The sequence below is a fragment of the Mercenaria mercenaria genome, chromosome 10, assembly GCF_021730395.1.
Source record: "Mercenaria mercenaria strain notata chromosome 10, MADL_Memer_1, whole genome shotgun sequence".
In the NCBI taxonomy this organism is placed as follows: Eukaryota; Metazoa; Mollusca; class Bivalvia; order Venerida; family Veneridae; genus Mercenaria; species Mercenaria mercenaria.
Genome location: NC_069370.1, coordinates 1,467,121 through 1,477,805, shown reverse-complemented (window position 1 = coordinate 1,477,805; position 10,685 = coordinate 1,467,121). Strand labels below are relative to the sequence as shown.

General features: G+C 36.0%; 1 protein-coding gene across 1 annotated transcript; it reads left to right on the top strand.

Moving 5' to 3' along the window:
- Positions 1–457: 457 nt before the first annotated feature.
- On the top strand, positions 458–8,941 carry LOC123560559 (homeobox protein MOX-2-like). The gene is made up of 3 exons (XM_045352731.2): positions 458–1,398; positions 7,120–7,295; positions 8,584–8,941. The coding sequence occupies exons 1-3, from the start codon at positions 915–917 to the stop codon at positions 8,806–8,808; spliced, it is 885 nt and encodes a 294-aa protein (XP_045208666.2). The 5' UTR covers positions 458–914; the 3' UTR covers positions 8,809–8,941.
- The last annotated feature ends 1,744 nt before the right edge of the window (positions 8,942–10,685 follow it).

Genomic DNA, 10,685 nt, shown 5'->3' with positions numbered 1-10,685 from the left:
CTTTGCAAAACTGACTTTTTGAGTTTACAATAACTTGGCAGATTTCATTTTTAGTCTGAAATTTTCTAACATTAATCCAGTGTCATAATATAGCGGCATTAATTTTCACCTTAGTACGAAAAAGACATTTTTTGAGAAAATAAGGGATGAGAACGCCAAGCCAGCATCATGGTCGACAGATATATGTAAATTTTAGTGTCGCTGAAAGATTAAAGTGTTGCCTCAATGTTCAGCATAATGAAAACTCTAATGAGTTCCAGACATCAAAAGAAGAGGAATGAAAATAAACACTTTTCTGTGAAATCCGCAACAGCCTCGCTGAATTCTCGACCAATCGTCAGAATTAACCTTACACAAGAAACGCCCAGGAAATATCATTGCGCTTTTAAGAGCCAATTACAGGATGAGTTCCATATGAAAGTAGTCCGTATGTCTGGTTTTATGTCATGCGCAGTGAAGCGCTAAGGAAAAAGTCTGGAAACGCAATTTTTCACTTTACTGATGATTTCTTTGAAATGATGGTTAAACCAAAGACGCAAATGGACTTAAAAGTAATTATTTCTGAAATTAATGACTTTAGGAGTTTTCAAAGCGCTCATTGGATATAATTAATCTACAATTCGAATTGGACTATTTGTGTAATTTATGGAATTTCGTTTTAAAAACAATTTGGTGATGTGAACTGTGTAATGGCCAATATCTTGGTCTAGATGCTTGTTTGGTCAAAAAAAGTCATTAAGCGGATTGAATTCATGTGTTGATAATTTAGAAACTGGTTGATATGCAAATGGATTTGGCAGTAACATATAATTTATTACTCCGCTAATTCAGGGTGTTCCAAGGTGTTCGGGAGACAATTAAACATTGAAAAGAGATCATCATTATCATACTCGTGTGTAAAACAGGTCTGAAGAATGGATCAGCATCACATCTACCGTATGAATGTATCTGCCTTGAATCAAGGTTCGAGCACTTTTCAGCCAAATTATGACATATCTACGTATTATTCGAGACACGATGATTTTACTGGGCAAGTTTGCGAGTCAAAACTTTTGCATCGTTCTCAGGCATACTCCTTTCCATACAATTACGGACATTTTTCGCAAATGTGGAACGCTCCGCCGTTTCATTCGAACTACCAGTTATCAAATCATATTCCAAGCTCAAAATTAAAGATGTATTCAGAGGGTGTAGACACATATTCAGCGCTAAACGGAACCGAGATATCCGGACAGTCGTCGAAATGGTACAAAAATCCAGGCTTTCATGATGAAAGCCATAACGTTTCTGGGAACAGTGACAGTATAAGCAGACCTGTAGGTGTGACCGAATGCTCGGGAGAAGAAGCTGACGTCAAGCAGACAGTAACAAGGGACGATAACTCCACACAAGAGACACGTAAGTTTGTGACGCAGTATGGTTAAAAGTCTAAAACTGCTTCCAGTAAAATTGTGGTACGTATGCGAAGCAGGCTTTGAATAGAAAGAGTATTAACTTCCTTTTATTTCTTATCCTTGGTAAAATGAATTTTGCCGTTTTTCAAAAATTTAACCTTAAGATTTAGCGTATACTTTTCCTAACTCAGTATACTGTTTTACCTCCATTTTACATTAAAGTTTGTTTTTTTGCATATTCAGTGAAGTAAATTGACGTTGATACTTATGTCCCTGACGTAATAACTTAAAAGTCTTATAAAATGCCCCTCGGTGATAAATTACTGTCTGACTTTCAGATTTTATTGAAGAAGTGAAAACGAATATGTGATAATGAGAATGCATATCTGAAGGATATTTTCTACAGAAAACATATCAGGGTGCTGTTACTAATTCAAAACCTGCTCACTACTTCGGCTGGTTCTTTCCAGTGGAACGAAATCGGCAATTTTGTCATATTTTGGCCACAAACTTTTTTCTTTACCTCGCATAAAGTTCCATAGGGTTTAAATACATATGTTAAAAATTGATGAAACAGCTGTTCAAATATATAGATGTTATGCAAAATTATATGGTTAGAAAAGCGTTACTTTTAATACTGTCCACGAGACTGTACAGTTAGAGCAACAAAGGGAGGTTATCAACGACAACAGATTCAATAAAACATTCTATTATATTCATCAATATTCAAACCATTGTCAAAAATAAAGAAAACAATTTATCATACATAGGATTTAACAAGAAATTAACATATTTTATGTTATATAACGAAAATTATGGCAGCCACATTTTAAACAAAGGCATACTGAGCCTTTAAATGGAGGACGACATTCACATCTATTTACTTACTCTTGTACATTAACACATAGACAAGGTCAGCTTTTTGTAAAAGCAAGTCAACGGATGTTTAATCCTTACCCTGCTAAATTTCTTTATTTCATCAGTTTGAACTTGTCCATCTTTCAATTTGGACAGTACCATTAACTGTTAAGGGGTGCTTACCAAAATAATACTGACTGAAAAGCGAACAGTGCAGACCATGATCAGACTGCACGGATCAGTCGTGTCCAGCATGGTAAGGGTTAACTTAACAGACACTGAAAGATCTGTCAAACACATATAGTGGTATTCTATCGACTAGTTGTGCAGAAAGGAAACAACTTCTGTTTAGAAAGAGCCGCTTTGTGTTAATATATTGCAAATGTTAGTTCTCAGCTTGCCAATGCATTTGCGATTGCTCGCACAGAAAGCATGGTAAAAAGTATCCATTGGATTCGAAAGCTTCGGTCTTTTTCGTTTTCTAAACGGTCATGACCTTTCCAGCCGAATGGTTTCTTTGTTTATAGTAGGGCAGTAGTTTGATAATATTCTGACGATCGCAATCATACTATCTTACCAACGCAATCATTTTGTCTTGCCAACGTAATCTTTCAATCTTACTAACACAACCCTACTGTCTTACTAACGCAACCCTACTGTCTTACTAACGCAACCCTACTGTATTACCAACACAATCCTACTGTCTTACCAACGCAATCATTTTGTCTTACTTACACAACCCTACTGTCTTACTAACACAACCCTACTGTATTACCAACACAATCCTACTGTCTTATCAACGCAATCATTCTGATTTACTTACACAATCCTACTGTCTTACCAACGCAATCATTTTGTCTTACTTACACAACCCTACTGTCTTACTAACGCAACCCTACTGTATTACCAACACAATCCTACTGTCTTACCAACGCAATCATTTTGTCTTACCTACAGAACCCTACTGTCTTACTAACGCAACCCTACTGTATTACCAACACAATCCTACTATCTTACCAACGCAATCATTTTGTCTTACTTACACAACCCTACTGTCTTACTAACGCAACCCTACTGTATTACCAACACAATCCTACTGTCTTACCAACGCAATCATTTTGTCTTACTTACACAACCCTACTGTCTTACTAACGCAACCCTACTGTATTACCAACACAATCCTACTGTCTTATCAACGCAATCATTTTGTCTTACTTACACAACCCTACTGTCTTACTAACGCAACCCTACTGTATTACCAACACAATCCTACTGTCTTACCAACGCAATCATTTTATCTTACTTACACAACCCTACTGTCTTACTAACGCAACCCTACTGTCTTACTAACGCAACCCTACTGTATTACCAACACAATCCTACTGTCTTACCAACGCAATCATTTTGTCTTACCTACACAACCCTACTGTCTTACTAACGCAACCCTACTGTATTACCAACACAATCCTACTGTCTTACCAACGCAATCATTTTGTCTTACTTACACAACCCTACTGTCTTACTAACACAACCCTACTGTATTACCAACACAATCCTACTGTCCTACCAACGTAATCATTTTGTCTTACTAACACAACCCTACTGTCTTACTTACGCAACCCTACTGTATTACCAACACAATCCTACTGTCTTATCAACGCAATCATTTTGTCTTACTTACACAACCCTACTGTCTTACTAACGCAACCCTACTGTATTACCAACACAATCCTACTGTCTTACCAACGCAATCATTTGTCTTACTTACACTACCCTACTGTCTTACTAACGCAACCCTACTGTATTACCAACACAATCCTACTGTCTTACCAACGCAATCATTTTCTCTTACTTACACAACCCTGCTGTCTTACTAACGCAACCCTACTGTATTACCAACACAATCCTACTGTCTTACCAACGCAATCATTTTGTCTTACTTACACAACCCTACTGTCTTACTAACGCAACCCTACTGTCTTACTAACGCAACCCTACTGTCTTACCAACGCAATCATTTTGTCTTACTCACACAATCCTACTGTCTTACCAACGCAATCATTTTGTCTTACTTACACAACCCTACTGTCTTACTAACGCAACCCTACTGTATTACCAACGCAATCCTACTGTCTTATCAACGCAATCTTTTTGTCTTACTTACACAATCCTACTGTCTTACCAACGCAATCATTTTGTCTTACTTACACAACCCTACTGTCTTACTTACACAACCCTACAGTCTTATCAACGCAATCATTTTGTCTTACTTACACAACCCTACTGTCTTACCAACGCAATCATTTTTTTCTTACTTACACAACCCTACTGTCTTACTTACACAACCCTACTGTCTTACTAACGCAATCATTTTTTCTTACTTACACAACCCTACTGTCTTACTTACACAACTCTACTGTCTTACCAACGCAATCATTTTTTCTTACTTACACAACCCTACTGTCTTACTTACACAACCCTACTGTCTTACTTACACAACCCTACTGTCTTACCAACACAACCCTACTGTCTTACCAACGCAATCATTTTGTCTTACTTACACAATCCTACTGTCTTACCAACGCAATCATTCAGTCTTACTTACACAATCCTACTATCTTACCAACGCAATAATTTTGTCTTACTTACACAACCCTACTGTCTTACTAACGCAACCCTACTGTATTACCAACACAAACCTACTGTCTTACCAACGCAATCATTTAGTCTTACTTACACAACCCTACTGTCTTACTAACGCAATCTTTCTGTTTTACCAATGCAATCTTTCTGTTTTACCAATGCAATCCTTCTGTTTTACCAACGCAGTCCTTTTGAAATCTTTCTCAGGTTTTACCAACGAAATCCTTCTGTTCAGTTACCAACGCAAGCCTTTTGTTTACCAACACAGCCCTTCTACTAAACCATCACGATATTACTATCCTACCATCGGCATTATACTAACACTCCCATCGCCTGTTTTCATTTGATTTCTATGCGTGGAATAAACGTCTGCTGTTGGAATGTAAGTTGGTGGGAAGCAAAGAGCACGTATAAATCTCAATTTAAGTTCAATCTTTCATTTCTTGGCCAGTATAATTGTGTTTAGGTGGGCCGGTGGTCTAGTGGTAACACGCTTGACTGCCAATCCAGAGGTCCGGGGTTCAAATCCCGGTCCAGGAACTGGAAATTTCTGAGATGCTCTTGAGTGTCTGCCACCTGACTAAGAGGCCTGTATTGGGTCTTCCCAGGAAAGACGGCTTCGTGTGTATCGGTGCTATACACCGGGCACGTTAAAGAACCAGACTGTCTATTCGCAAAGAGCTAGGCTAAGTTAGCCGGACAAGCCTGTATCTCTCTCTGTTCTCTCTGTCTGTTCTGTGGGCTTTATCTCACTCTGTCCCTCTGGTCGGATCGCTCTGTGTCTGCACTAGTAGAGGATGAATTTCGCGCCCTGTGTGGCTGCGTCTGCTATATGTAAAGCGCCTTTGAACGTGTTTATCATGAAAAGGGCGCTATATAAATCTGGTATAATAATAATAATAATAATAATAATAATACAGCCACGGTCAGAGCCCATACCGTATAAATACTATATTGACACCTGAATTGTTTTCTAATGTTTCTGACATGCTAATGCAGAATGCACGTGCAGATACTACATGTAGATATGCAAAACAAGATGCAATTATCTTAGAATTAGCAAGACGTGTGCTTTGGATTCAATCTAAATTAAATTACTAGACATTTTACAGTTAATTACATCTAAATGAGAATTGATTAAAGTAACAGAGGTTGTTTGAGATATGAGAACAGTTGCAGGAAATAGAAGATTCGTGATCTATATGTAAATTAAACGTGTTTTGTTTAATTTGTTATTTAGAAAAGATTATTGGTAAGTGACATATGAGCCGTGCCATGGGAAAATCAACATAGTGGCTTGGCGACCCGCATGGATCCAGACCAGCCTGCGCATTCGCGCAGTCTGGTCAGGATCCATGCTGTTCGCTAACGGTTTCTCTAATTGCTACAGGCTTTGAAAGCGAACAGCATGGATCCTGACCAGACTGCGCGGATGCGCAGGCTGGTCTGGATCCATGCTGGTCGCAAAGCCACTATGTTGGTTTTCTCATGGCGCGGCTCATATAATCACTAAGATTTGATTTAAGCTTTTAGAATAGTAACAGCAGAATTTTTGTTACTATAAAGCCAGAAATTCTGGAAAAAAAATGTAAAGTGTTATGAAAAGACAAATCACATATTTTAAAACCACTTTATATTACTAGAGTATTCTTACAAATATCCAATTCCATGGCCACCAACTGGTTGTACGTAAAAAAAGTATTACGTGTTTATTATTTTGCAACAGTATTTATTAATAAAATATAGCGGTGGTGATCATTTACCCAGATTCTGTACCAATATAAAGTCTTCACATGTGGCATAATTATAAATGCAGAAAATCTGAAAGAAGATCTTAATAATATCCTCATATGAATCAGATGGCTTTAACAGTGAAATAAGTATTATATGGTAGATAACCGTGTATACAACTATAAATATTATAATTTATACATTATAGAGGATATTTGTTTGTTTCAGTGTAAGCTCAAAACATATTTCACCGAGTGAATACTATATGCATTTATTTTTATGGTGTTCACGAGTGAAATATATTTTGATCTTACATTTAAAACAAACAAATTTTCTTTTTATTTCATAATATTGTCTAAATTTACCCATGTTTTAGTTTCTTACCAGTGAAAAATATATTTGATTTTTTGTGAAGATACAAGATATATTTCAATCTAATATTTCGATAATTCACTGAAAAACATGTAATAATATTATGTTATTATTCAAACAGGGACAAATGATACTGGCTTCATCAAGTTAGATCTATCTGTGAAACAGAGGAAGGAGAGAACAGCGTTCACCAAGCACCAGTTACGGGAACTAGAACGGGAGTTCTGTCAAAGAAACTACCTCTCGAGACTGCGTAGATATGAAATAGCCGTCGCCCTGGATCTGTCAGAGAGGCAGGTGAGAGATTCAAATATTTCAAGTTCAATATCGACACATTTAATTGTATTAAAGAAAACACTCTTCAAATAAATATGTATTTGCAAAAACAAAATACTTCATTTCAATTGTGCATTTTTACGTTTATTATATATATGACCTGAAATAATAAACATTACACTACTAAAAGTATTTTGTCCAAAGTTCGGCTTATACTGAGGATCCAGATTTACTTTATAAGACTTACGAAAATACTTTCCGAAAGCCATTTCTTTTGCATGCAGATTTTGTTGTTTGTTTTTTTTTTAAAGGGAATTCAAGAATTTTTATATAAATATTATATCAAATCAATGTTTCACTTTTATTAATAGCATTACATTTATTCTAGAATTCAAAAATACTGGTACTGTGAACAAGACCTGTAATGAAAGCAAAAGAATTACATTTGTTTCATAATTAACATTTCAATCATATAAAGACTTTTCGGTCGCTGTAAGTCGAAAATCTTTCAAAGTTAGCTGCTGGTTGAATATATGTATGTAAGTGGTATGGTATCCAGGGAAAGGCTCTTCAGTTTTATATTTTGAATCGGTATGTTTTCTGTATGAAAAGAACTAGTGTATATATATATTTTTAAAAAGGCATTTATATTCTATTAGTTAGATAATTTGTAGAATTAAGGAGTCCCTCGACTGAGTAATAAATTCCTAGAAATCAAATAGAGGATAAGGTTTTAAAATCGAAAGTCAGTCGAAACGTTTCAAATTTGCAAAATAAACAGATTATAAGAGGTACCTTTTTCACTACCGTTGTTTATGTCAAACCTCATGCCTCAAAAATCCACCATTGGTCAATACGGACTCTTCACTAGGTATAGGCAATTAAGGCCATTTTCTCAAATTTTAGTGTCATGAAACCGATTTCAACTCGTTTTTATTGTGTATAAACGACTGTGACAAGCTGAAAATGCTATGCGATGAAGTGCTATGCATCTACTCTCGTGTCCTTTCTCATCATTGCATTTTCATATTTTTCTTGCACTGGTATCAAATTAGTTTTGCAGAATTTTCGATTTAACTATTCCCTGCCTCCATCTAACTACAGCAGCAGCAACAACAACAACAACAACAATTACATTGTATTTGTTAGTCAAAATAGCATCGTTATGACGTATCTACAATAAGGGGATCGATTAGATGCAACATGTACAGCCAGTTAAATGCCATTCTGTGAATATGTGTTTTCGAGGGGTTTTTTTTATATAATTACATAATTTAGGAATGATTTTGTATTGTGCTTTTTATTTTAGGTAAAAGTGTGGTTCCAGAACAGAAGAATGAAATGGAAAAGAGTTAAAGGGACACAACTTGTAAAAGACAAAGTTTCAGGAGAACTGAAGCCTGTTACTGTTATTACTCCCCCTTCCGACGACATCTCCGGAGCATGCGCAGAAATTAAAATAACGCCACAAATGGAAGAAAATGACAATTCTGCTATACCCGTAGGGTATTCTAGGAAAGAATATGACATTTAAAAAAGACGTATTAAACTCTCATAATTGATAACTTTTTTTCTAACCATTCCACTGAGTTTCTTACAAAGCTTATCGTGCATTTTGAATAACATTGTATCATTGACGTTGGAAAATACAACTGCTTGTGTTTTAATGTCTGATTTTTCTCTTTCTGTTATCGAAGGGAGACCCGCCATCGGCTGACCACATGGGCGACCGATTTCTCCAACAGAATGGTAGTCGTTTAGGTTTTGGTGGATATTGCAAGAAACAGAAGATGCTCCATTTCCTGAAGGTTCCCCGTGGCACATTTACGTGCAAATTGTTGCACACCCTACACTGGAAATAGATTTTAATAAACCGAATGTATATGGCATATGAAGTGGCAAATATCAGGTGACGCAATAGTCTTTAGGGTTATTTTATGTCAATTTTTTTACACATTATGAAAGAATATTTTACATATATCATAAATATCGGTGATGATCCCCCAGGCGTACTGATCTTTCCTAAAAGTGCATGGAAGTAGGCTCTGTGAATATTACACTAGAAAGTAATGCCTTATCTACAGAAAATTTGTTCGACGCATTTAAAAACTAAAATAATAATAATAATAATAACAATTCTAACACTTTTAAGATTGTCTTTTATATAAACAAAGAAAGATTTTGGTTTAAACAATATTTTATTAATCACAAAATTTACAACATGTATATATATATCAAAAAAAGCATACAGGATTGAGTAGGAAGCTGAAAGCTTATTTGAAACTCTCTCCTTAAATATTTACGTTTAGCATGTTAAATCACGGTAACTTATAAAGTGATTGATAATATAAATTGCTTGCAGTTTATTCATCTACATTTGTTTTGTTCTTATTATAGGTTTTTAGGTTATAACCACGTTCAATCTGACTAAAGTACATCTCCTATTACGCTACGCATAGGATCTGAAAACGACCTATTCATTGCCTCGTTCTGACGGCCCTTTCACTAGCCAATCAGAGCCTAGCTTACAACATCTTGCAAATCTACCTCTAGCATTGACTTTTGATATTTACAATTCTTATGTCGTAATGTATCAGATAGCCGGTTAGCTCAGTCGGTAGGCCACTTGCTTTGTAAGCGAGGGGTCCCGGGTTCGAGTCCTGGAATAACTGCATATTTTTCTTACTCTTTGACAATCGAACAAGTCGCCTGATTGGATAACATAAAAATAGCAATAATGGAAATCCAAAATATACAGAAGACGAATGTGAATGGGTCGTTCTCAGATCTTCGTTTAGAAGATCAAGTACTTTAGTCAGATTGTAACCACGTTACGCGTATGAACGCAAAAACAAAATAGGAAATAATATAACATTAAAGTCATAGGTTGGCAATATATTAATTGTTATAAAATGTGTGTGTCTATGTGGCAAAGAAAAGAGGTAGGAGGCGAAAAGTAGGAAATTAGAGAAGAAATGAGTTGAGTGGTCGCTTTAGAGACTAGCTTGGATTTGAACTTTGTCTGTATACCGTGTGTAAATATATATGGGTTAGTATGGCAGTGCATAGTAATTATGTTTCGAATCTCCTTGTTTTTTGTATGTACTTTTGTATGTGCATGAATATTGTGCTGTTGTGTGTGTTTGTAATAGAGGTGTCACCATAAAGCAGTGTGTGTAAAGTAATAGTTGTTAGTGGTCTGATATTGTTTAAGAGTTCAGTGCGTTCCATGATATATTTTGGACAAAGAAAGAAATAATGATAGGTGTCTTCCGCTTCACCGCATGAGCATAGAGGACTGTTGACAATATTTTTGGAAAAGAGGTGTTCGTTAAGAGAGCTACAATGAGTCCGAAGCCTACAGTGCAGTATTTGATATTTGCGATCTCCAATATAGTAATGACAAGGAGG

Bases quoted from the DNA above. Each gene is read 5' to 3' on its own strand.
- LOC123560559 (XM_045352731.2), top strand. From the start codon at position 915: ATGGATCAGCATCACATCTACCGTATGAATGTATCTGCCTTGAATCAA. The intron at 1,399-7,119 runs GTAAGTTTGTGA...TTATTCAAACAG, and splicing joins TAACTCCACACAAGAGACAC to GGACAAATGATACTGGCTTC. The intron at 7,296-8,583 runs GTGAGAGATTCA...TTTTTATTTTAG, and splicing joins TGGATCTGTCAGAGAGGCAG to GTAAAAGTGTGGTTCCAGAA.